This window comes from Agelaius phoeniceus, chromosome 21 (assembly GCF_051311805.1).
Source record: "Agelaius phoeniceus isolate bAgePho1 chromosome 21, bAgePho1.hap1, whole genome shotgun sequence".
Classification (NCBI taxonomy): Eukaryota; Metazoa; Chordata; class Aves; order Passeriformes; family Icteridae; genus Agelaius; species Agelaius phoeniceus.
In genome coordinates, this window is record NC_135285.1 from 10,039,968 (window position 1) to 10,066,186 (window position 26,219).

At 48.1% G+C, this 26,219-nt stretch overlaps 3 protein-coding genes across 9 annotated transcripts in view; 1 reads left to right on the forward strand and 2 right to left on the reverse strand.

The window, feature by feature from the left end:
- NDUFA8 (NADH:ubiquinone oxidoreductase subunit A8) lies at window positions 1–2,548 on the reverse strand. Its single transcript, XM_054646325.2, has 4 exons — window positions 2,407–2,548; window positions 2,155–2,318; window positions 696–861; window positions 1–241 (listed from the first exon to the last, which is right to left on the reverse strand). Exons 1-4 carry the CDS (start codon window positions 2,455–2,457, stop codon window positions 104–106), a joined length of 519 nt encoding a protein of 172 aa, XP_054502300.1. The 5' UTR covers window positions 2,458–2,548; the 3' UTR covers window positions 1–103.
- On the forward strand, window positions 2,515–17,500 carry MORN5 (MORN repeat containing 5). 2 transcript variants are annotated; one of them, XM_054646614.2, is made up of 6 exons: window positions 2,515–2,637; window positions 2,910–3,057; window positions 3,311–3,422; window positions 4,286–4,417; window positions 16,056–16,170; window positions 17,393–17,500. In XM_054646614.2, the coding sequence occupies exons 1-5, from the start codon at window positions 2,591–2,593 to the stop codon at window positions 16,148–16,150; spliced, it is 534 nt and encodes a 177-aa protein (XP_054502589.1). In that variant the 5' UTR covers window positions 2,515–2,590; the 3' UTR covers window positions 16,151–16,170; window positions 17,393–17,500. The 2 variants fall into 2 exon arrangements, with proteins under 2 accessions (XP_054502589.1, XP_054502590.2); XM_054646615.2 differs by having other exon boundaries at window positions 2,538–2,610.
- Window positions 16,766–26,219, reverse strand: part of LHX6 (LIM homeobox 6) — a 17,457-nt gene continuing 8,003 nt past the window's right edge. For 5 of the 6 annotated variants that reach the window (XM_077189351.1, XM_077189352.1, XM_054646467.2 and 2 more), the window contains exons 6-10: window positions 24,289–24,389; window positions 24,105–24,200; window positions 22,737–22,911; window positions 22,015–22,118; window positions 16,766–20,373 (exon numbers count right to left, since the gene is read on the reverse strand). In XM_077189351.1, the coding sequence (XP_077045466.1) occupies window positions 20,353–20,373; window positions 22,015–22,118; window positions 22,737–22,911; window positions 24,105–24,200; window positions 24,289–24,389 (497 nt within the window). In that variant the 3' untranslated portion in view covers window positions 16,766–20,352. Of the gene's footprint in view, window positions 20,374–22,014; window positions 22,119–22,736; window positions 22,912–24,104; window positions 24,201–24,288; window positions 24,390–26,219 lie in introns of those variants that run through there. The other variant, XM_077189350.1, reaches the window with a different exon arrangement.

Below are 26,219 nucleotides of genomic sequence, written 5' to 3' on the forward strand. Positions count from 1 at the left end.
TAATGGTTTTGGGCTCTTTAATTATTAGTAATACCCAGCGCACACCACACAATTTACATGTGCAAGTGCCACATCTCTGCACTTGAGTCACAGCCTGCCCACTTCACCAGGACCAGAAAAAGAGCCTGCTGCCAAGGGGAGAGGGCTTCAGTTCCCCTTCTATGGGTGGGTTTGGCTGTGGTCTGGGCCTAGAGTGATAGGCATTCTCAGGCAGAGGACGGTCTGTCTTCACCTTCGTAACCTGGAAAGAAATGCAAAGAAGTGATACAGCTGCTCACAGCATTTAATAGCCAGGTTGAGTCAGAACTTCAAGGAAGAACTACCAAGAAGAACCAAACAATAGCAAGGACACATTGTTCAGCTGATGAGAGCTCCTCAATACTTCTAAGAAAAGGGAAGGGAGGGGTGTTTCATCACAACTACAGAATAGCTCCACGTGAGCATGAGCTTCATTCCTAAAGGAAAAGCCTCTAACAGGAAAAGCAAAAAGCAAGAATTTCACTAAGAAAAGCACAAATCTTCTGGAAAAGCAACTATGAAAAACGCTGCCAGTCTTGACTTCTACTATCCCACAAATTCCAGTGCTGAGCTCACAAAACACCATCGGGCCAAGAGATGCTGGAGACCTGCTCTGGACAAAACACTCACAAAGGGAGGAGAGCAGGATCTGTGTGCCCCGCGGGGTAAGGAGTTACCTTGGAGAGGTCTCCCAGGTCAGGCCTGACCCAGCCCAGCTTGTCCAGCACGCAGGAGTCGAAGGCTGCCTGCTGCTTGCGGCAGCGGCGCAGCTCCTGCTGGCTGCTGTAGTCGATGCACGTCCAGTAGGCCGTGAAGGGCTCGGCGCAGTGCGTCCGGATGCTCCTGGGGACACCACACACAGACCCCTCAGCACCCCCACTCGGGCTCCTCTCATCCCAACCTCAGCTCGGGGTCAAGTGGGTTCTGCAGCTTTCAGTTCTCAGGAACAGCTAAACCTTCGCTCAAGTCAGTATCTGGTACAGGTACCTGTGAAATTTCCATCGCTGCAGCTACAATTAATGATAGCAATGACTTCACTGGTATGTGGAGGAGATTTTTGTGGGTGGATGTTCACAGCTACTCCACGGGATGTGGTGAACACCACAAGGGGACATCTTTGTTTTGCCAAATAATTTAGTTACATTACATGGTGCTTGAATGCTTCCAAATAATTTTGTGTCTAAAACTCAAAAAGCCGTGCTTAGAGCAGAGGTTTCAGCTGCTGCACTGGAGGTGGAGGTAATTAAATTAGGTCCTTTACTGGCATGTGCCTTGGAGTTACATGTTTGGTCAGGAGAGGCAGGTGCTGCACCTGCTCAAGCTTTCTCAGTGCTTCACCTGTGGGACAGGGAGGACAGACAATGCAATGCTCAGGTTGGTTTCCTGGAGTTCATCACACAGCTGCAAGGTGCAGCAGCCTCACACCACTGCCCTGAGTTCCCAGTAAAAACCCAGGCCGCTTGCTCTGGAGCAAAGGCACAAGATCTTCAAGTAACAGGATTAATCCATGTAGAAATAAGCAAGACAAAACACATGGCCTCTATTCCCAGAAGTTAAAGTTTAAGAAGAAGGTAGAAAAGTTTTGAAGGCAGTGATGGCAGCAGCATTTTTAATTAGAATAATGGAATTACCAAATAGTTTGGGTTGGCAGGAACCTTAAAGTTCATCTCATTCCACTCTCTGCCGTGGGCAGGGGACACCTTCCACTGTGCCAGGCTGCTCCAAGCCCCATGCAACCTGGCCTTGGACGCTTCCAGGGATGGGGCAGCCACAGCTTCTCTGGGCAACATGTACCAGGGCCTCATCACCCTCACAGGGCAAGATTCCTTCCTAACACCTGATCTAAACCTGCCCTCTGTCAGTGTGAAGCCATCCCCCCTTGTTCTGTCACATTGTCACAAGTCCCTCTCCATCTCCCTTGCAGACCCTGCTCGTACTGAAAGTTGCACTGAGATAAGGCCGGAGCCTTCTCTTCCCCAGGCCGAAGAGCTCTCCCAGCCTGTCCCCACAGCAGGGGCGCTCCGCTGGAACGAGTGACCGCCAGCGCTCGAATGACACTGCCGGGCACGGCCCCGAGCTCCGTCACCTCCAGGCCCGTGGGGCTGCGGCGGCGCCTCCCGGCCGGGGGCCGCTCACCTGAAGAAGTCGATGGCGCACTGGTTCACCTGCCGGCCCTCCCTCAGGCACTTGCGCGGGTCCTTCTCCTCCCAGCGGCACAGCATGAACTCCTTGTTGGGCCGGTCGCACTGCGAGCCGTAGTGGTGCGCCGCGGCCTTCAGCACGGCCGAGCTCACTGCCACCTGCGGCGGAGGACAGCTGCCGTGAGCTGGGGCGGGCGGGGAAGGCAGGGCAGAGCGGGGAAGGTCCCGCCGGCCCTCACGCACTCACCTCCTGCACATCGAGCTCCTCGAGCGGGGGCACCCGCAGCACCCCGGGCATGGCGGCTCTCCTTGAGCGCCCTCAGCACCCGCCCCGCACCGCGCACGCGCGGCCGCGGAGGCGGGGCCAGGGCAGGGCCGGGGGCGGGCCGGAGCCGTTGCCATGGTGACCGGGACGCGCCGTCGGGGCCGCCATGGAGCTGGTGGGGCATCGGTACCTGGGGGGAGTCATGCGCGGCAGGTGGGGCCGGGCACAACGGGGGACACCGGGGGGACCGGGGGACCGGGAAGGGGCACAGGGGCTGCGGGGATCCGGGAAGGGGCGGGGGGGGGCACGGGAAGATGGAGGGCACAGCGGGGTTCGCAGGGAACACGTGGGATCGGGGGTCCGACAGGGAGGCAGGGGCGTCGCGGGCATTGCAGATGGGCCATGGGGACAAGGGAGGATCGCAGGGGGCTGCTGGGACCCGGGCGCCTGGAATTGCCACCGTCCACCCTCGCCATCTCTTCCAGGATGGAAGGATTCGGCTACTACACGCTGCCGATGGGCACCGAGTACCGGGGCTCGCTGTGGGACGGGATGTGCCACGGGCAGGGCGAGCTGCGGCGCCCCACAGGCGGCGCGTACCGGGCGCTCTGGGACCGCGGGCTGCCCACGCAGGTACGGCCGGGGGCCTGCACCCCGAGGGGCCTCCGCTGGCACAGGCCGGGGGTGAAACCCGCGGATTTCCGAGCCAAGGCCGCGTTTGACCCCTCGGGGTGGGTGGGGAGAGGCTGCTGGCACCGCAGACGGGATTCCCGACAAAAGGCGAGCGGAGCCGCGCTGGCCCTGCTGCGGCTCTGCCGGTGCGACCTGGCCTTGGTTCCGTCCATCCATCATGTTTATTAACTCTGCACTCAAACGTGTTTTGCAGGGGAAATACACTTTTACAGATGGTCTCGAATTCGAGGTGGAAAAATGGCTTTACTGCGACGGCTACGACAGAAGATTCTATACAGAAATCAGCTCTGGTTTTAAACCACCAGGTACTAAATTGCATTTGCGATCCTGAGAGTCTGGAAGGAATTAAACTAACAACTTTGCTTAAGAAAGATTAATTCAGCTACATGAGTAACATGGAGCAGAAATGCTCTGGCTAATTTCATCCAAGCCTGAGATGCTGCCAGGAGAATGTGGACAGCACCTTCCACCAGCACAGCCTGGGGTGCAGCTCTGCACCCACCACGCTCTCCTGGGGCAAGACAGGCCTTTATCATCTGCAGCTTTTGACATCCTGATTAACCCCTTCATACCATTCACCCTCACTGCCTCAGCAGGGTGCTTTTGATACAGAGAAGTCCAGCAAAAGCAATTCGTTTGCATCCAGGGCACCAAATGAAGTTTCAAGCATCTGCCCCTCGTAGCTTTTTAGAAGACATCAAAACAGATGTTTGTGTTCAGTCTATGTTTTTGATAAAGACTTTTATAATGTTATTTTTTTTAGTCGAAAGGTGGGTTTATAAAGGAAAAAAGTGAGTAAAGTCTGTAATTTAATACACACAATACATAGAATATTTTAGTGATGACATAGAGTTCTGTGAAGCCAGCGATTCTCTCCTGGCCCCATTTTGGATTTTAGGGTTGGACTCATAATGTTAACTTGGTGGGCTGAATCACAGGGCTGTGAATGAGGAAATCAAAGTGATTGTTTTTTATCACACAATCTTTGCGTGTGCATTTTTCCATTTTCATTTTCCCCATCTGCAAAATTGATGAAATGTTTTACAAAATTTATTGTGAGGTAACTCTGTTATTTTTATAGCAAACACTGTGGAGATGTATATTAGTTATCTTGATCAAAGGCATAAATTAAAAAAAAAAAAAATCAAACCATGTTTTTCCCTTTCAGGCATTGCTCAGCTTACAAATCTGGATCCTCCCAAAATAATCCCAAAAGGTTGTTATGACTGTGGTGATGGATTCTATAACCCCAAAACCAGAATAGTTGTTGACTACAAACGCAAGTTTCTGAGAAATGCAGGTATGATTTAACTTCTTCTGCCAGGTAAACTAAGAAGGGTTTATTATATCTTCTAGGCTGCCTGATTAAAGCCAAAATATAAACAACTCCATGACTTGGTTCTATTATCACTGAGCTAAAATATCTTTAACTTATTTATTTTATCAGTGATTTATGTATCCCCAGAGCTGTACAAATCATATTTTGCAAAATTACAATGAAGTATTCCCAAGCATATATGAATAAATATGTTTTATTACCATTTGGTATGTTAATCTCAGAAAAATCTTCAGTCTCTCCTGTTATGATCTCAAGCAAGGGAGTGGTTGTGAGGGGCACATCACTGATCCTGAAAGCTGAAAAGCTCCATGTTGTCAAGCAGCAAAGTGCTAAGCATGTGCTCATCTCTACATGCTGGAATAGTCCAGTTTATTAAAACAAGTCTGGGTCTTACCTTCCTGAAAGGAAGCCTTCGCCTTGGAGAGCTGTGTTTGGAGTAGAGTCTGGCAAATACACAGATAGGTCCTCAAATTAATAAACCTTGGGGAAAATGAGTTCTTACCAAGCCAAAAGAGAAACTTTTCAAATTAAAAGCCACAGAAGATCCCCAAACAGTTGACACTGGGATAACTAAAAAAATGTAATCTGACCTGAAAAAAACCCTGCCTTGTGTTCTGGCTATTTAATCTTTGTTTTTATCACCTTTTCAGTGCAGAGGGTTTTAAAATGAAACTGATTTCTGAAAACAGCCACCCACCACGCTTTTTCTTTTTTTTTCCTCAAATGTCCAAATTGCAAAACCTCTTTTTTTTTTTTTCTAAAAACCAGAACATTTCATTTTCAGTGTGCTACAGTTTAACAGTTTTGTTGCTTGGAAACTCCATTTTTCAGCAAATTTACTATTTGTTGTAAAAAAATTCTGCTCCGCTCTACTTTCAAGAGCTTTTGTGAGTGTGCACTGTGATATTGGAGGAGGGAAGTGGGGAGGGGTTAAATGAATTGGAGATACCATCTGCTATAAAATATACCCTGTGATACATGGCCTGTTTTATAAACGTTGAATAAAAACTGATCTAGATTATTACAAATGGCATTGATCCAAAATACTGGAATGCAGTGGGCCTACTGATGAGGAAGATAAGCAACATGCTTTCCAAAAACACAGGAACCTACACAGATTAGTACAGGAGGGAACGCCTTGGAATTCAATTTATTGTTTTTTAATCTGTTCTTTGAACTCATTGTCCTTTATGACATTTATCTCAAGCCCTACAAATTATACCAATCAATACTGGCCCAGCAGCGCAGCGTGCGGCCTGCCAGAGCGCTGGAGATGGGCTTGGTGTGGCCCTTCCAGCCAGGCCTGCACACAAAGTTCAAGTTGTTGATGTGAGGGTGAAGAAGGAATGTGTCATGTAGGCCAGACCCTTCCTCTCAAGAACATGAACACAATTGAAAAGCCCGGCACTTGTTCAACATCAGAGGAACTCCTGCCGCCCCAGGAGAGATGATTCAGGGCACAAGGCCACTGAAGCAAAGAGAAATGAAAAAAATTTAAAAAAAAACCCCAGCTGTAAGCAGAAGAAACTGAGGAAGAGGCTGAGATGACAGGGAACAGATCCAGAATTACTCCATTATAGGTTGGGCAGGAAAGAGCAGGAAAACCTCCAGGCTTCCAGCCAAGTCTTGAAAGCATCAAAAGCAGATGGTAGGAAGCATTCAGGAAGTTCTTACAACAGCTTGACAGGTTTACCAAAATGACACTATCTGCCTCAGCCCTGGCAGCAGGCTTCAGAATACTCCAGTGCTCACCTTTCACCCCGGCCCTATTCTGAAGTGATTGCTGATTGTTCCTGGGCTGTTTGAGGGATCCCTGAGCCTGGCACAGCCTTGGCCCAGCCTGGCACAGCCAGGTACAGCTCCAGAGCAGGGCAGAGCATTCCTCTGGAAACTCCTGAGCCTGGCACGGCCTTGGCCCAGCCTGGCACAGCCAGGTACAGCTCCAGAGCAGGGCAGAGCATTCCTCTGGAAACTCCTGAGCCTGGCACGGCCTTGGCCCAGCCTGGCACAGCCAGGCACAGCTCCAGAGCAGGGCAGAGCATTCCTCTGGAAACTCCTGAGCCTGGCACGGCCTTGGCCTAGCTTGGCACAGCCAGGTACAGCTCCAGAGCAGGGCAGAGCATTCCTCTGGGAATTCTGAGCCTGGCATGGCCTTGGCCCAGCCTGGCACAGCCAGGCACAGCTCCAGAGCAGGGCAGAGCATTCCTCTGGAAACTCCTGAGCCTGGCATGGCCTTGACACAGCCTGGCCCAGCCTGGCACAGCCAGGCACAGCTCCAGAGCAGGGCAGAGCATTCCTCTGGAAACTCCTGAGCTCGCTGGCAGCTCTGCTCCATGGAGATGAGAGGATGGGGAGCCCCAGGAGGCTCCTGAGGAGCCTGGCCAGCCCTGCTTTCCCCAGCTCCGAGGTCTGATCCTCATTTGCTCACAGAGCTCTCGCTGCTGGAGCAGCAAAGGCCCCTCCTGAAAACATCAACAGGCCCAGGGAATGAAATGACAGCAGCAGCTTTGTTATAGTTTTTATCTAGCAAACTTTTCCAAATTCTCATTACAGCCTCGCAGTTATTACTCCGTCCCTAAACCTCTGTTTCCTTGGGGATGCTCAAATTTCTCTTGGTTCTCCATGTGTTCTTCAAGCTTTTCTTTTTGCCAATATTGCGAAGTACGTGAAATTGAGCGCATAAATAAGAATGGGAAGGCTCATTTGTAAGAAGATACCTTGTTTATTTTTAATAGATACAGGGACCAGGCTCCTGTTTCACCAGGAGTATTCCTCTTGGTTTTTTTTCCCCCAGAAATAGGACTCCTGGCACTTTGTAACAGAGTTTAGTCAATAGAAAGATCGGAAGATTTCCCAGTTTTTCAGTGAAAAGTAGAAACTACAAGACATTATTTTAATGCAAAGCAGAGAGGTACAAGAAGAGCTGTGACAGTCAGATTTTAGGCCCTCTAAATATCGGAAAATACCAACAAAAAAAGGAATTTTTTTATACTGAGATGGAAAAGATCTCAGCAGATTGCCTAGGTCACCTGTCTTTGATGAAAAGCAAACATATTTCTGATGAAAATTGCCTTGTTTCTCCTGTGGTTTTCACAGGGATGGGTTAAATAATATAAAATATGCTTTTCTTCATTCTAATATGAGAATATTTATTCTACTATTTTCATATTTCTTCTTGAGGTTTAATTAGTATGGTGCATAGGGGAGCTTCCTGTAGTGCAGTCAGTATTACCTGAAATATATTTGTACCTCTTCCTGTAAATCAAGAGCAGAAAGACACAAAATCTGCCTTTTCACTCAGAGCTCAGGCAGGGAACTGAATTAAGAGCAGGATTAGGCCTAGAAGACCAGGACAAGTGTCTTATTAGGAGGGGGTTTGGTGTTGCTGCAGTCCCAAGCCAGCCAGCAATCAGCATTTCTACAAGCCTGAAAGTCTCGTGAAAAGCAGCAGGAAAAATCCTGCTGCTCCAGGAATCATTATGAGCTGAAAAGGTCAAGATTCAAGAACATTATTTTTGTGTAGTTTAGAGAAGTCTGGGGTTAGAACGTCTGAGGTTGTGAGGCTGGCCCAACTCCCCAGGCAAGGGGACAAAGCCATTTTAATTCTAAGCCTTATTAATCACAGACTTACAGTTTCCTTATGTTGTTACCTTGGGATGGAGAACTCATGCTTGGTCTGAAAGATTTGAGAGGCACAAATATTTTGGACAGTCGGCAATGATGTGTTCAACCATTTCAGGTTTATCCAAATACACAAATCCATGAGAGAAATCTCTACATTTGGACTTTTTTTCCCTCACGACTCAGATCTGACTTGCACCAAGTGCTTTTTGGGAAATGTAGACTTTGACTTGTCTGAAAAATGCAGTTGAGAAACAGCCATAACCACTCAATAATCGCTCAGGGTAATATTTCTATACCTACCCTCATGTACCCCAAATACATGCAGATGTTTGCGTGCTCTTTCTCAGAAACTACTGGAGAATTGGGTGTGGGATGAGGACCTGGCAATTTTTCAGGCCTGGAGTATTTCTGGAAAAAAGACAGCAAATTTAACTTCGAGTCAACTGCAGTGCAGGAAAAAAGATTGACTGCACTGAGGGATCATGCACGGAGCTTTATTCCCTGTTCTTCTTTGAAATTGCCCATTCTGATGATGGAGGGAGGGGATGAACAGCCTGATCCCAGGCTAGTCCCCCAGTCATTGCCTAAGAATGTAGAGTTGTTTTGGCAGATGCCCTGTGCAGGGAGAGGAAAGCCCCAGCAATACACATACAGAGGGAATATAGTATTTTTGCTCGAATGAATTTAGCTTCCCATAGATTTAAATGTCTACTTATAAGGCAAGACCATTTAATCTTTTGTACATTTGTTTCTTTTTTATTTGACTTAAGATACTGAATTTAGATGAGGTTTTAGTTCCTACATATTGAAACTCTTAAAAGCTCTTCAAATAATTGTTCTTTGGATACTTGTTAGGCTAAAGAAATCAGTTTTGATCGGCAGTAAAAGTTCATGCTATTTTAAGTGCAATGCTATAGCTATTTTCTGTTGTATATTTAATCATTTTGAATTATATGTCATGTAAAAGATTTTAGCTCTGGGGCATTTGCCAGATGGCTGATTCTGCATTTCACACAACAAAAGAAATAATGTTTGTGTAAAGCTCTTAAAAATAGTTGGTAATCAGTATATTCTACAACGAATAGGATCCAGACCTGTTTGGAAAAAAAACCCAGCTTTTGCAGAAATTAATTTAGAGGATTTGGTCTCTACCTCTGGGCTCTGAACAAAACAAATTGTGTCTATTGTTTGCTGATTTTGTAACATTTAACAAGTTAACTGGATTGTAAATTTTACTCATTTTTATGTTAAATGCCGTTTATTGCAATCCATTGATCTTTTTCTCTTTACTTTGGCTGACAAACTTATTTCTGAAAGCAGGGTTGTAAAGCAGAGAGCCAATGCTGCTCTCCCTTTACACAAGCAGAGCATACGAATGTGAGTAGCCCTTTGCTTTTCTTGCAACAGCTGCAGTGTTTGTCCTTTTTACTGCTAGTTCCTCCTTCTGGCCTCTTTGATTCATATTCCTCCAAAATATCACTGCAAAAAAAATATTTTTTCTCTCTGCCATGGCATTCAGCTTTTTCTCTTTGCCCACAAGGCTCTACAGAGCTACCTACAAATTCACCCTCAAATTCACCTTCTGGTCTTGTCTCCTCCATCTCCCACATACCTTTTTTCCCTTGGATCTAGTTCCAGGACATAGGTTTTTAGCCACATTTATACAATTCCAGTTTTTTGGTACTTGCTTTCCAGACTCTGTGGTACCCAAAAGCTTTGGAAAATATTACATCCAGAAGCAGTTCAGAAATTGTATTATAACTCTTTGATCTGGATCTTCAAAGTGTCACTTATCTACCTCTTCCTACTTTGTTAGTTAGATAGCTTTTGTTCCAATGTCAGAGCTCTGGATCTAAATAATCCCCAATGCTTAACAAATAAATTAACTGAGGGGCCAGATCTCAGCAGGAGGAGAGGCACAACCCTGGCAAGTGTCACAGTGGGACTGCTGAGTGGGCAAGGCAAATGGCTGGGCAGTGAAGATGGCAGAGAGGAATCGAATCCACTTCATTTCAAATGACACTCCCAGACTCCTATGAGAAGTTGAGGGGGTTTTCTTACCCTTTTTTTTAGCTTACTCTACCCTAAACACTTTTTAAAATGTTAGGCCAATTTTCCTACCTATCATATGCTCTTTTTGTATCTTTTTATATAGAAATGTGTGAAGATCAAGCACATTTGGATGCCATTGCAAAATTACTATATATGTCTCTCACAGTGTCAAAATCTGCTCAGGTGACAGACAGAGACACTTGGAGCCTTCTCATCTGAGCAACCAAGCACATTCTTAGATTAAATTTGGCTTACATGTTTTAATCTGAAACATCCTTCATTCAGCAAAATAGATTATGAACCAACATAATTTATATTCCAGGTTCTAGCCAGCAGAGATAATATTAACATTTGCATCATGGTGGAAGTTACTACAGTAATTTCAGTAGCTATAGCTTTTGCGGATATATTGTTCCTTCTGGTTTCCTGGCCTTATCTTTTTCAAAATTGTGGAAGTTTCAGTTCCAAAGAGTGGCATGCCAAGAATAACACCTTTGTTTGGGTGCTAACCATCCTATTGTGAATCCATTAAATAGGTTACACACAACCTTATAGGCACTTACATTCAATATACAGCTCATGTGAAAACAACTTTTACAAGAGATGGAAAGTTCATTTGGGGGCCATTTTGGAATGACAGTAATTAAAAGAGAATGGAAGGGTGAGAATTTGTGGGTGGAAGCAAAGGTTAATTGAAAACATATTTTCCATTTTCTTGCCAGCCTTGATGTTGGTGGGGTCAGGTGCAGTAAGGAAAGGGGTGCTAGGGACCCCGAGGGGGCAGTGGAAATGGGAGGGCTGTGCCAGGCAGAGCCCATGGCTGAGATGCTATCACAGCTCACAGTGATTGTGCAGTGGAAGAACATGATGAACTGCTCTGCGGGTGCTGGGAGGAGTCAGGGATGTGAAAGAATTCCGTGATATTGTTGTTTACAATGGGCTGCGTGTGCTTAGCCCTCTGCAAAGCAGGGAGGAAGCTCAGCTGCTGCTGGAGGATGGTGTGCTGTAAACACAGACCATCCAAACACACCCCTCAGACCGTGGGCAGCTCTGGGCAGGGCTGGGCTCAGCAGTGCCAGGGCTCCCAGTGCTCCCTGTCCCGCTGGTGGCACATCCCAGGGACACCAGCTCCGCTCCTGGGCTCTCACAGAGCTCACACAGGGGTGACCCCACTCTCATCTCACTCTCTGCCTCCCCTCCTGGGCTCTCACAGAGCTCACACAGGGGTGACCCCCACTCACATCAGGTCCCAACCTGCCCTTGGGCAGGGGAGGGAGCCACAGATCTGAGTTTCAGAGTGCACAGCCTCTGAGACATCAGGAGCACATACACTGCCAAGACCTAACGCAGTCAGACAAGGTTTTTAAGGTGAACAATGTCGTTTTTCCCCTGTTCAAACCACTGGGGATTCTAATTTTAGCAAACTTCTAGGTGGTTTCCTGGGAAAGCAATAGTTAAGAGAAGCCTCCATGACAATTCTGCCAGTGCTGTCAGTCTCAGCTCTGTGCCATGGCAGGCACCTAAGCATGCAGAGTCCTCAGAAGCCTCTCACAGCTGAGGTTTCCATAAGCAACCCAGAAACATGATAGTTAAAAGCAAATAATTCTAAACTTTGCAATATGCATTTAATATAGCAAGATTAAACGCACCTAAATTACAGTGTGTTCTCATGTCATCCCTTGGAAGCACCCTGAAGCAAGGCCACCCTGAATTTTCAGCTGTTTCTAATCCCAGCTGAGAGATAAATCTGGAGTGTGGTATTTGGGGAAATCTCTTCTGCCACTACTTTTAGCCTGAACGTTGGAAAGGAGGCAAGTGGTTTCATTTTGCAGAGAGCAGAAATCCACTGATTTACATGGGCTGAGCTTTGAGCTCACTGTGGAACACACCTAACAGTGGCTGTGACACCTGTTTGGACTTTGCCAGCATTTGGAACTTCCCCTCAAGCCCCCCAAAACAAGGCAGAAACTTGACAGGCAGTATTTGGTGAGAAGATAAAATTTTGAAATGGGCTGCTTAGAGGAACCCATTACAGCCTCAGCTTTAGCTGGGTCTTGTTTACCTAAAGAGGCTCCCCAGAGTGACCTGTTGGGTGTGGGGACACTGAGATCAGGACACTTCCCCCCTGCTTAATCACCTTTTGTGGGCTGATGCTGTTTCTGGGCACCAGTGGTGCAGGTGGCTGCCAGGGCTGGCTCCCTGTGCCTCTGCCTGCTCGATGAAAACAGCCTGAATTAATCACCAAAATGACAGAGAGCTGTCCCAGCGTGGGCTGGCTGAGGAGCTCACCCACAATATTCAAGATATATTTAGTGGGTGCTAGAAACTGATCTCATTTTTGATTGAGACACAAGGAAATAATTCAAGAGCTCATCCATTACAATCTTTTGCTGTTTCAGTTTCAAGATTCCAGTAATATGTCATTATAATAATGATAATTCACTGACTTTGGAAGAAATAAAATGGGTAACATTTACTAACTGCACAGGGATACACCAGATTGCAGTGAAATGCTCAGACAAAGCTTTTCCCCTTTACCTTCAAACACCAGCATGGTTAGTCCTCTTTCAGCAAAGTCTGTTCCATCACTGTTTATTCTACTAAGGAAAATCTAAAAAAATGGATAAACTTTTAAAGATAAATACACTGACACAAAATTCAGCACACCACACGAAGAACCCCATTCTACCTAATTGTGCACAGGGTGATAATTTAGCACTGATTAAAGAGTTTGTATTTTTTTCAAATCTTTTTTAAAAGGAAAATTACTTCTGAAGGTGAAGATGTGCTTAGACAATCATATTAACATATTCAAACAATTGTAATTTGCAAAATAGTAATTACAACTCACTATCTGGTAGCATTAATCAAACTTCAAGGTTTAATTCCATTTTAAATATTGATGAAATGTGATTCTCCAATCTAACCCTGGTGTTGCAGGGTTATGGAAGCAGCCAGTGGCAGAAAAAGAGGAACGTGTAGTTAACAAGCAGCTGCCACAAAGAAGGATCGGCATCTGTGATTTAAATTGTTAGCTGCACAGTCAGGTAGAGTGTAAAAAGGGTAGTCAAGAGGCTGTTAAGTCCATTGCTGCCAATTACTAACAATCAGGGAGGAGCTTTAAGACTTGTTCAGTACAATAAACCCAGTTTGTCTTGTTTCAGGGGTTACTACTGAAGAGGTTGCAGCTGCACTGATTCAAATAGCCCTAAAACTACAGTAATTATCAACCAGTCTTCTTTAGTGTAGCAAAAGTATGTTTTACCATAGCTTAACTCTTTACATTCTAATATTTCCCTGCCTCCTCTCCCATAGCCAGCCCTGGAGCCATTCTCATCCCTGGGCTGTGGTTCTTCTTCCTAGCCTGGAGCAATTCTTTAATTTCCCCTTACCTAGACTGAGGAGCAGCTGTACATCACACTGGGCTGGATGGCAGTTCTAGGGATTTACTTCATGTTGAGTCATCCCATCCATTTTTCCTTTTCATGCACAAAGTTGAAATTCACATCTCTCGTTCAGTTTTTACATCTGGTTAAACTCCATGCAGGTTAAGCAGGGCTTATGAACATGTATTTAATTTGCACAGGATCGGATCATAAACCAAGACATTTTGGAATCAGTCTGGCAGGCCAAGATCCTTGGAGTGACTTGTCCTGGGTGCTTTCCTAGGAGACCAGGAAATCCCAGAGTGCAGAACGAGACAATCTGAGCAAACCAGGGCTATGCTGGAAACCTGTGAAGCCAAGTTAGCATCTGCCATTCTTTGTGCTTAAGCCCTTGATGCTCAGCTGAGTGAGCACTGCCAAGGGCTGTGCTGGTTATTTCCAGCACTCAGGTGAGCCAGGTGTGCCCAGCTGCCAGCCAGACATGGTGATGCACAGCATCTCTAAGTTTTCTTATTCCTTCACCATGACAGAAACAGACAAAAGTTTCCTTTACATGCAATTATTACAAGCTCAGTTAAACTATCTTTTTTTTTAGTTAAGGCAATTCCAGCTAAAACCAGGGAGCCACACAGAGTGGACAATATCTGTCACAGGCAAGGCTCACGTGATACATCTCAACCACCTCGTGCATAGAACAAAAGCCAGCACATTGATTATGGCTTGGATGTTGTTTTTAAGAAAGCTGAAGGACCACATTTGCATTCCTGTTGCAGCCCTCGGGTGGAATCTGCCTGTGAGAATTGCATGGTCTTTAAGCAAGATTCTGTGCTCATGTTTTTAATTTCCCTTTTAGCATATTTTTTTCAGCATCTATTTTCACCTACTTTACACCCAAATTAGAAATGTGCCATTAACAGGATATTTTGTTATGTATCTGTGGATCTCTAAGGAATAACAAAACAAAAATCAGTGAAACACAGAAAGAGCTGAACTTAGCTATTTCATCCAAATGATGACTATTTTGCAGTCATTAAAGGTGCCAAGCACCTTGGCACCATTCCTGCCTGCACCAGGGTGCCAGCAGAGCTGGGTGTGAGCAGCACCTCAGGTGTGCACCCAACTCGCAGCCAGCAATGAGAGAAAAGGGAGGGCAGCATGGGAAAAAAAAAAAAAAAAAAAAAGGGAAGAAAAAAGAAAAGACACAGCTTGATTCACAGACAGGATTAACCCCCAAACTTGTGCATCTGAATTTGTCACATACCCCTCTGGAAACTTCTTAACCTAACACTTCATTCCCAGCTCCTTCCTACCCTTTGCATTTCAAATGCTCCTCTGTCACTTCAGCATAAAGGTACAACTCCACAATCAAAAATCTCCACGAAAATCTGACTCCTAGAGGAGCAACATGCTTCTTTCTCCATTTTGTTTGACCTGCCTAGGCAGGGTGCTCAGCAGGGGGAAAAAATGGGACCGTGATGGTCCCAGGGGTCGCAGCCCCTCGGCTCCATCCTCCTCCCAGTCATCTGCTCCTGTACGTAACAAGGGCTGCCACGAACCCTCAAAATTCAGATTTTTACACACATCACAAGCAGCTAATATGAATTTGTTAAGACAGTGGTAAACACAAGAAGCAACTCGAATATATTTCATTTGTATAAAAATAAATACAGGTATTGTTGTAAGTAATACTTTGATTTTTTTTTTCCCCAAGGCTTTTTGAAGTTTGTTTTTCCTGGTTTAATACACAGATCTCTTTTCTCCTACACAAACACAAAGGAAAAGGCTGCAGAACAGTTTTTGGAGACAAGACAATTTAAATCCCTGAAATTAAGAAGCCACAACTTAACATTCACCAAGCTATTTTTTTGTAAATCACGCAGAAAATTACTATTCAAACTTTGCTGGTCAGTTGTTTTTTCCTACATTGTCTTTGCTTTTATTTTCTTTCCACACTGTCATTATGCTCTCAGAATAAATACGACAGACATGAATACTAACAAGGGACACAGGAGTTGGTCTAAAATATCTCAGCCACTACATCAGCTTATCAATACCTGCCACAACATACACCCCAGGCACAGCACGGAAAGAAAAGCTCCAAGACAAGAACCTGGGATTTTACTGACAATTTTTCTTTACCTTCACGTTTTATAAACCAACAAGCAACACAGCCAGAGTATTTTAAAAATGCCTGTCTTCATTTCTGATAGTTTCAACATTTCTCCTGCGTGTTTTGCCCAAAAAGACAAAATATAAAATCTATACATGTAAATCTCGTGGCTCACCCAAGCTAAGCTTATCAAACAGATGAATAATCAGTCCTTGCCACAGAGCCAGTACCTCCTGCCTTGACAAATTCCCACACAACAGCACACGATCCTTTAAACAAACACCAAAAAAAAAAAGTGTTCTAAGATACGCCCATGGCTAAGAAATGGATTTATTTTTCAAGGAAAAATGGCTTGTTTGACTGGAGCCCAGGGTGCAAGGAGCAGTGTGGCACAGGGATATTTAAGGTTCCTTTCTCTCCCTTTCAGACGATGATGAGCATGAATGGATCCTTCGGACCTGCCGGAAAGCCTGGGATTTAACAGCTGAGGAGGAACCAAAACCATCACACAGCCTCTCCTAGACAATATTCCAGCAAAGCAGGTAATCTGATTCACAATAAATGCAATTTGTCCTCGTGGATTTGTCTCACCCTTTCCCTCGACAGGAATATAATCTTTCTGTCATCTTTGTCAGCTCAAAGAAAAATGGAAATAATCATTTAATCAGTCATGCTGAGCAAAAGCCACGGCAAAAAAGCCGACTGTACTCACAATAATATTCCTGAGAGGTGTGCAGTGTAGTATGTATAAACATTATTAAGCCTGAAAACAATTTGTTAAAAAGAGTGCCTCGGATTCGGTGTTGAAGTCATTCAAATCCATCTTAATCAACATTATTTTCCCAGATTTTAGTTAGCTGTCCTGGTGAATTCCTTTCCTCTCTTTTTGCTCAGTACTTTGATATTGATTGATCATTGTAATAATGTACACCAGAGGTATTCTTTAATGACGGGTTTGCTAACTAGGAAATTATATCCATTTACTACGAACGTTTGTTGAACTCTCCTGAAGCCAGAGTTTAACAAAATAATAAAAGAGGAAAACTGGGTGGGTTGCTGCTTGATTAGTAAGCCAGAAAGTATTTAAAAATAAAATAAAATGGAATTACATCATTTTCTGGATGTAAGTGCCAGCACTTCTACTTGCATTAACTTTATTTATTACACAAATAAGACATTTACAAAGCACAACATTAAAAGTATGTAACAAAACAGACATTGGTTTTACAAAAAGTGCTTACAATTTTGTTTTACTTTTTTAAAATAAATATTAGTCTTGACTGTCCACTCATTCAGAGAAAAAATTTTTTAACCATTGTAGCCAAGACATGCAGAATTGCAACATGCTACAACAAAATGATTGGCAGATGAAATAAAACTGGTGTTTAGTTGGCATCCTACAGATAAATCACTGATAGTAGTGCAGGATTGGTTCCCACTCCCTGTCCCAACGAGTGAGTTCTGTAAGCACCTTTAGCTCGGGCATTGGGCTAACCAGCATGAGCCAGGAAAAACCACTGGTGATAAAAGCTGAAACCATCCCACTCCCAGAGCCAAGCTCTGTTAGTCACCTTATTAAACTGGAGTGAAGAGCCTTTCACTGGCTGTCTTCAGTGGATTCTGTCTGCAAAAGGGTTTGTAAATAGCAACTGGAAAAGTTTAGTGCGTGGAGTCTGCATTGCTGCACCAGAACCCATCTGGCAATTACTGAATAAACTAAGAAAATGAGAATGACTTTAATTTTATTTTTTTTTAAATCCACAGACAGGAGATGAATGCAAATGACCTGAGATAAGGTTTGGTTCAGTGGCAACAGTCAGTGTGAAATATGTTGTGAAACAATGTATTGAATAAATTAGAAGATTTCTTACATTCTTGGTACAGTTGAGTATTTTCCATACACATAATTAGCTCTAAAACTGCACAAGCTGAATTGCTTCCAGTTTTTGCAAACAATTTGGGCTTAATATAAACAGAGCCTGATTTCTGAATTAGCAAAGCTGCTCCTGGCTACTTATGGGGGGAAGTGCCCCAAGCACAGTCTGTGGTGAGCCCACATCCCTGGAGAGAAACACCAACATCCCCTCGGCCCTGCCATGGCATTGCTTACAGACCCTTGGATACCCAGGACATTTCCCAAGTGGGGTTTTTCTGATCGAGTTGGTATTTAGCAAATACATATTTCATAGTTTCCCTTTCACTGCATTGCCAAGACAGAAGGGAGAAACACATCAAACCCTTTTCTCCCTCAACAGAACAGTTGTGGCAATCTCAGAGACTGTGGGATGTCAGGGCAAGTTACAGCCTGAATCTCTCCTTCTGTGTCAAATGGAATAACTACCCATTCCTTTATGGCACTAATTCCACAACTAAATGGTCATTAGGATGTGCAAGCACAAATGGAGAACAAAGTCAGGCCCTGGTGACCCCCCCCGGCCCCCACGAGCATCTCAAGGCTGACACAGCAACCACCTCAACCTGTGATGACAAACACTCACCAACAGCCAGCCAAGGGAGCACTCATCCTTCCCTCATTCTCTGAAAAGGACAAAAAGGATGCACGTGGTGCACCTGCTGACTGTCCCCTCCTCAGGGGACACCTCTGCAGAGGTGGCTCCAGTCAGGTCAGGCATGTGGCAGCACCTTGTCACTGGTCACACTCTGGAAATGGTCACTCACACATCTGGAGGTGACAATAACACTTTGTGGACTTAATTCCCCTCTCTCCTTTCTAATGTTACTTTGAACTGGGACTAGAGCTGCTGGCTGCAGTTTGACAGGTACTGGCCCAGCTGTCCGAGGTAGTGCCATCACTCTCAGTGCACAGACACACAGGAGGGTGTGCGTGGGTGTTTGTGTGTGTGGAATTGCTCCAACCAATATCAAAGTGTGTTGTACTCAGCTGCTTCTCAAGCCAAGAGATGCCAGTGGCCCCCTCAGCAGGCATCCCCATCTCCCCACGCTGCTCTCAGGGTGTTCCTGGTGGCTCAGTGCAGCCGTGTCTGGCTGCTGGTGTCACACAGAGTTCAGGGACACAGGCAGGAGAAGGCTCCCCACGTGTGCAGTGTGGGCTGGCCAGAGCTGTGGGATGGTTCCCACCTGGATTGATCCAGGATCCCCCGGAGAGGAGAACACGTGTATCTACAGTTCCCATTAAAAACGAGTTATGTAACAGATGGATTCCCATCTCCTGCTCCTGGGGCACGGCTCAGTCACATCCCTCACTGGCTGTGGCTCAGGGGAGGCTTTCACATTCTTGGAAGAGCGGCCTCACAGACACTTCACAGCAGGACAGACCCATGTGCTTGCGTGGAGAGAGGTTTTGTCACAGACCTGCTCCTGGCTCGGTGCAAACTGAGAAGGGCTGGCAGAGGTCTCTTGTTTTGTTTCATTATTACCATCAACGAAGGATGGGATGGTTTTGGAGTCCTTTTCCTGACTTGGGGCCAGACTGCTGAGCACTTCCTGTGAGCCCAGCCATTCTCCTGGGATGCACCCTCATCCCAGGGCCTGGGACAGCCCAACCCCAGCAAGGGAGACCAGGAGGGCAGAGGGGATCAGAGCCAGGCTGCCAGACTAAGGAAGATGCCATCCCCTTGCTGTCCATTTGGCTAGTGATGGTTTCTGCTGGCCTTACTGTGCCTTTCACCTTTTTAACTGGGCTCCAGTTTCTACCCAACTCTTCCCACTGACTGAACTTGAGTCCACAGCTGGGCAGAACATTTCTACACCTTTATGGCCACCTTCCATCGAGCATTTCCCAGTCCCAGAGTATGGATTGTCTGAGAGTTTTCTGTAGGTACATTCTGAAATCACCCATTTGTGATCCAATATGACTCCAAGGAAATAAAGTAGCTTGTTAATAAAGAACGAGAGTAAAAAACTTTAAAAAAAAAAAAAAAAGATTTGGCAGATGGCTGTGAGAGGAGAGAGATACTCAGTGTTCTAAGAACAAGTCAGCAATCAAAAACTTCAGGGTGCTAAACCTGGCTCTGCCACCAACCCTCATGGTTCCTCTCAGTTTAGGACATCTCTGCTTCCCCTCCTATAAAACGGGGGGAAAAACACTAAGATTTACTTACCTTTGAGTGATCAAAGGACATGTGATTCTAAAGCACTTTGAGGAGGAAGAAAAACTGCCTATTTCCAGCTGGCATCATGTTTTCCACTCAGTGGAGTCTCAGCTACCTGCGAGTTTGGCTCAGGAAGGTCTGTCTATACATCGAGTTGCTGAGCCAAAAAGCCAATTTCAGATTTCGCACAAGCGAGTGGAAAAAAGGAGGGATGTCCAGGAACTGCTTCACTGGTGCAAGAAGAGAATCAGGCCAAACCACAAAAATTCCTCCTTCCTTTGTGTCCAGAGGCGATCATCGACCCCCCTGAGACTCGGCGTGTTCTGGGCTGTTCATATTCCCGTGGGTTTGGGAGCAAGACTTGCAAGCACAGCAGAGTCACCAGTTTTGACTGTGTCTGGCACTGCCTTGGAGAGACTCACGGTCATTCTACAAGTCCACAAGAAACAAGTGTAAAATGTAACTGTGCACTCAACACACACATACACAGAGTGTCGCTGGAGGAGTCGGAGCGGGCGTGAGGTGCTGCTCAATGGGAGGAGCTGAGAGTGCTGGGGCTGAGCTGCTCCCGCAGGGCCGGGCGCTGTCAGCGGCTCAGGGGCGGCAGCGGGGCTGGCAGGGCCACGGGCAGCTGAGGAAGAGCCCTCGCAGTCAGTACTGGAAGAGGATGACCTGGGGGGGAAAGGGGAGTGTCAGAGGCACAGCCCTGGCCATGGCCCTGTGCTGCAGGGAGCAGCAGAACGGGCTCTGCCAGGGCAGCCACCTCCTGGCAGGAAAACCCTCTCTGGAAATGTTCTCTGCCCAGGAGCTGCCAGCCCTGCCCAGGGAAGGAGCCACCACTGAGGAGCCCAGGTGGGAGGTGACAGGAGAAATGCACCACACCTTGGGCTGTGGAACCAAACGCAACCGGGCAGCACCCCAAAAACGGCACTTCATTCATCTGTTCCCTGATACAGCAGCTACCAAGAAGGACAAAGGCCATGCCCAGCAATCCTGAGTGCCCACCTCACCCAGTGGCCAGCACAGGCTGCCCTCAAACACTGCACTGTCCAGGGGAAGCAGCTGCTGGGCTGCTCACCTCTCACCTCTCACCAGCCACTGCTCTGGGCACCCCCAGAGGAGGGGGGGGCTGCCCCACAAGCAGAGGGAAACACACACTCAGCGTTGAAATGTGTTTTCCCAGGATCTCAGCTATCTCTGCTTTTAAAAATTTTTGGATGTGGGAAAAAAAAAAAAAAAAAAAAAAAGCTACTTCAGTTTTCAGGAATTCAACATGCAAGAGATTGTTTAGAAAAGGAGCTGGTTGGGGGGCAGCTCCGTGTCCTGAGAACCCTGTTCTGCAACAGCTGTGAGCCAGTAATTGCATTTAAATCAGGAGCTGCTTGCTGCAGTGAAGCCTCCCTAACAACAGCACCAGGACTGTATAATATTGTCTGAAAACTCTGCAGCTTGCTGGGCACATATGACAAAATGGTAGAATTTAGACTGAAAAGGTATCTTTGCTATGCCCCTGCTTCTGCCCACAGAAACAGAGCTCAATAAGCTGCTGCACTGAGAAGAGAGAGATCTGAAAAGAGAGGTGCTGAGAACTTCTAACAGTAAAGACAAAAGCTAAAACCACTCTGAGTTGCCAAAGGCTCAGTGTTCCCTCAGAAGGAACTCACTGAAACCGGGGTCCTAAATAAAATCTTCCAAACCTAAGCATGTCTGAGAACTCTTGCCCCAATAAGCTGTGTGTTAGAACAGATACTGTAAGAGCTGAACAGAAAAATATCAACAAGCAATATTGTCTCCTGGCCAGACATTGTGAAATAACATTCCTGCTTTAGATATTGTAACAGCCAGTTGTTATTATTTTTAAGCAATACTGCAACCCACAAGAAATGAATCTTTTTTGTTAACTCGTGGAAAACTGGGAAGTTAGCACATGCCAGAGGTCCTCCCTGCTCTGCTGTTCACACTGACCACATGTGCAGGTGCCTGAGGAATGGAACAGACAGAGCTCAGGGCAGGGGAAACCAGGGAGGATCCAGGCAGGAGGATCCAGGCAGGAGGATGTGAGAGCCCTCAGTGGATGCAGGCACAGAGTCCCAGCAGGTCACAACAGTGAGGGAAAACAGTGATGCCATTTTGACCAATAGTGGGTACATCAACCTTAGGGCCCCCAAAACTAAGGGAAGACACATGGGTGGGTGGCAGCTGTGGAGGTCATGGAGAAGCAGTGATGCTGACAGGAGGTGGCATTGATGTTACACACAAATCTTTGCTACAGTGAGGGTTGGCCCCAGAGCCTGAAGCAGGGACTACATTTACCTTCTCACCCCTATTAGACAGTGGTCCTTCCATGTCTGCTTTGAGGTGCACTGGTGGAGCAGTGTAGGGAAGTCTACAGTGGACTTGTCCACACTGTACCTGACCTGTGGATGAGAAGGGGCTTCAGCCTCTGTTACTGCAAACAACACAGCCCACAGCATCACAGCCCACAGCCCACAGCACCACAGCATCACAGCACACAGCACCACAGCACCACATCACCACAGCCCACAGCACCACAGCACCACAGCCCTCCTGCGGGACCAGCGGGGAGCAGGCAGGGCTCAGGGCTGGGGCACAGCCCTGACCTCAGGGGGAGAAACCTCTCAAGAGCCACAGAGCCAAAACCTCTGTCCAGGCATGACCAAAGCTGCCCATCACTCACAAATCATTCACTGGGAACAGAGAAAGCAACTCTGAGCAGGAAGGAGACCACTGACCACCGAGCCCTCCCCAAGGGGCACGCTCACAGCTCTTCTCCATGACACAGAGCACAGGAGGGCCGAGGAGCAGGCAGTGAAACCCAGGCACTGACTTTGCTGGGGACGAGTTAATCCCGAGGGCAAAGCTGATCAGACACGAGGAGGAGGAGCAGCAGCAGGGGCACCATCCCCACACCCGCAGCACCGGGAGGGTTTTGCCCCTGCCCAGCCCTGCCCCAGCCCTGTCCCAGCCCTGCCCCAGCCCTGCCCCAGCCCTGCCCCAGCCCTGCCATCTCTTACTTTCGATGTATCCGTGCAGCGTCACCATCCGGGCCCGCTCGGGGCTGCTGAAGGGCGAGTAGTGGATGTCATCGGACAGCGAGGAGGGGATGCGGGACGGGGGCGCTCCCGAGGGCGGCACCGTGTGCTGCGGGGTGTGTTTTTTATGGCGAGCTCTGCAGTTTTGAAACCAAACCTGAAAAGAAAGCAGCGAGTGCTGTAACAGCTGAGAGACAATTGGGTTAAAATGTGGTCCCTTCACCAGGGTCCTTGGATGGGTGTTTCTTCCAAGTTTTTACCAAAGGAATGAAAAGCAGCAGGTATGAGATCTCTGATCATATCTCACTGCTTCTAATTAAAGGAGTAGTTTGGGAATTCCATCCTAGAGTTAAAACATGTATAGAAAAGGATTTTTTTATGCTAAAGAGGTGATCTGTTTCTTATGCTTTAATTTCTTAAAGATAGCTGTGAGTTAAAACCTTCTCCAAGACTCAGTGAAGATCAGGTCTCCAAGGCAGAGCACACTGGACCATAGAGAAGGAAACAGTCTAAGCATTTGACAAATTGTTTCCTGTTCAAAGTGCCTTTAAAAAACATCCACATAAAAAATCACCCGGTGTGCAGCCTGCTTGATCTTTAGCTAAATGAAAAATCTCAATAACAGAGGCTCAAGCCAGATTTTCACACACAAAATTTAAAAGTGTCATTGGCAAAACAATCTCGGATGAAAGCTCCAAATGTATTTTAACCACTCGTGTTTTTATTGCATGCAGAATGTATGTGAGCAGAACGGTACAGTGATGAGTACAAACGTCACCAAGAGGCAGAGCTGGGCTGTGTGGGAGCTGGGAGCTGCAGAGGGGACACTGCTCAGTCCCCAGGCACCACCCGCCCTCCACTCCCACACCAGGGGTGGGGACTTCCCTGCCTCAGTGTCCCCTGGAGCTGCAAAACCCCTTTTTCTTTAAACTTCTCCATGCCAATGTCTCCTGACTCTGCCTCTGTGGCAGGGGCGGCTGCCGAGGGAGCTCCCACACTCCAGCAGCGGCTGGGACAGAGCACAGCTCCAGGACCTGCTGCTAACAGCAGCTTTCCCACCCAGTGATTTACTGTGGGTGGCTGGGGCTCTTGGGGTTTTGATTCATTGCATCATAAGAGGGGAAAACAAATAGAAAACCCACGAGCGAGATAGAGAAGGAACCGGCGCTGGCCTCGCTGCAGGGGCAGAGGAGCCGGCACCAGGGAGGCAGCTCGGAGCTGCTGGATGGATGCTGAGGAGCCACGGGCTGTGAGTGTGAGCCCTGGCTGGTGCCAGCCTCCAGGTGCCCCTGCCTGCCCTGCCTGCCCTGCTCAGCCCATGGTGGCCACCCCTGCCCGTCCCTGCCTCACCTGAATGACTCTGCGGCTCAGCCCCGTCATGTCCGCCAGCTTCTGCAGCGTTTGTGCGTCGGGGTTGTTGTCCTGAGCAAACTGTGCCTGCATCACCTGTGGGGAGAGGAGAGGAGAGCAGAGAGGGGCTCGGGTGAGGCTGGGGAGCCCCGGCCCCCGCAGCCCCCTGGCCCTCCCGCCCTACCTGCAGCTGCTCGGCCGTGAAGGAGGTGCGGGCTCTCTTGGCTGGCTTGGGCTGGCTGTCCTGCTCCGAGGGCACAGCCCCCTCCAGCGTGATCCCATTGCCTGCAGGAGAGAACCCTCTGAGGCACAGGGCAGAAGCCTCCCTGCCCCACCACGTGCAGCAGCTGCTGCGCTGGGGGACTCCACACCTGGTGGCACCACAGCGTGGGACACCCAGGGCATTCCCTCAACAGGGGGACAACAGCCCTGGCACCACAGCGTGGGACACCCAGAGCATCCCCTCAACAGGGGGACAACAGCCCTGGCATCACAGCCTGGCACAGCCAGAGCACCTCCTGCTGCAGTGGGAGCTGTAGGAGTGGAGCCAGCACAGCCACCCAGGAGCTGCCCTGGGCTGCTGAGCCCCTCCACACACAGGGAAGGAGAAACAACCATTCCCCAAGAGTTTACTGTGGAATTAAGAAAAATGCAGCAAGTGCTGGAAGCCACAGGGAATAAGGGGAGACAGCAGCAGGAAGAGGTCAAGGTGGTGTGTGAGGGAAGCACTGATATCCCTCTGGCCCTGACTCCTGGTCACCACTTGGCCACATTCTCCGGGGAGTGGCTGGGAAGGGACCCTGTCTCTGCCAGGCTCACCCACATCCATCACTGCTGCCCCTTGCTGCCCCCTGTGACGCTGTTTTCCCTCGTGGGCGCTGCCTCCATCAGTCCTTTCATTTGCTCAGAGCGTTTCAACGGGCTCTTTGCTCCTTTCCCCAGCCCCAAACTGTCCCAGCACCCTCACCTTCCTCTTCCTCCTGGGTCGCAGAGCAGCAGCAGGAGCAGCACCATCCCCAGGGCCTTGTGGTGGCCATGCATGAGCAGCAGCCACACTCCGGGGGACACTCCAGGGGACACTCCAGGGGACACTCCAGGGGACACTCCAGGGGACACTGACCTCCCCCTTGCCCAGCCCCGTGTTGGGGTGAGCCCAGCCGTGCTCTTGCTGCTGTGCAGCCTCAGAGAGGAGCCCAGAGCCTGGCTCCTGCCAGGGCCCTGCTGCATCCCGTGCCAGCCTGGCTGCTCGGGCAGGGTGGGTGAAGCCCCTCTGAGGGAGGGCAGCGAGCAGGGCTGGGCTCACCCCACTCCCAGGATGCGCCTGCACGAGCTGGACCAGGCTGTGATTGTCTTGGCTTGAGTTGAAGGACTTTCTCATATAGTTTGACTTGTTCTTTTCGGATGATGAATGGGACTCTGACTTCAGCAACATCTGTTTATTTTTCTTGTATGTAAAACCTCATGTGCAGAAGAAATTGCTGGGTAATTACTGGAGGGGGGAGTGTGGCCCTGCAACTCCACAGCAACTACAGCTCTCCAAAGTGATCCCACCCCCTTCTCAAGACCCCTTGGACACAGGTAGTGACACCTGACACTCACCAGGTGCCCCAGCACTTCCCAACACTGGTGCTCAGCCCACATCAGCAGGTTGTTCTGAGCAGCAGCAGCAGCAGCAGCAGCAAACCCACCATCCCAGCCCTCAGCCAGGGCAGCAGCTCTGCAGGACTCCCCAGTGCCAGGCCCTGCTGTCCTCACAGCATTCTGCTCCCCCAGGACACGTGGCTTCTCCCCCTCCATCCTTGCTCCCCATCACCTCCCTCACGCCCTGCAGCAGCTGACCAGATGGACCAACACGTCACAAGCCACATCCTGAGCCAGGACCCTCCCAGCCCAACTGGGCACTCTGTTTCCATCCTCTTTCTCTTTCTCAAACACAGTAAACTGAACCATATTATTTTCCTGTCAGGTTGTTAATGGTTTCCACATGCTGCATGGGCTGGGACATGGTGTGTCACTCCCTGTGCCCACCATGTGCTGAAGCACTTCCCACCACAGCACAGGCCCTGGCACTGCCCGGCCTCCCTGAGCACCACTCTGGAGTAAGCCCACAAATCT

What these genes read in the sequence shown, in the direction of transcription:
- NDUFA8 (XM_054646325.2), bottom strand. Translation starts at nt 2,457, where the DNA reads ATGCCCGGGGTGCTGCGGGTGCCCCCGCTCGAGGAGCTCGATGTGCAG. An exon ending in AGGAGCTCGATGTGCAGGAG is followed by an intron (nt 2,319 to 2,406) that starts GTGAGTGCGTGA and finishes CCTCCGCCGCAG; the next exon opens with GTGGCAGTGAGCTCGGCCGT. An exon ending in ACCTGGGAGACCTCTCCAAG is followed by an intron (nt 242 to 695) that starts GTAACTCCTTAC and finishes ATTTCTTTCCAG; the next exon opens with GTTACGAAGGTGAAGACAGA.
- MORN5 (XM_054646614.2), top strand. Translation starts at nt 2,591, where the DNA reads ATGGAGCTGGTGGGGCATCGGTACCTGGGGGGAGTCATGCGCGGCAG. An exon ending in ACCGCGGGCTGCCCACGCAG is followed by an intron (nt 3,058 to 3,310) that starts GTACGGCCGGGG and finishes CGTGTTTTGCAG; the next exon opens with GGGAAATACACTTTTACAGA. An exon ending in CTCTGGTTTTAAACCACCAG is followed by an intron (nt 3,423 to 4,285) that starts GTACTAAATTGC and finishes TTTCCCTTTCAG; the next exon opens with GCATTGCTCAGCTTACAAAT.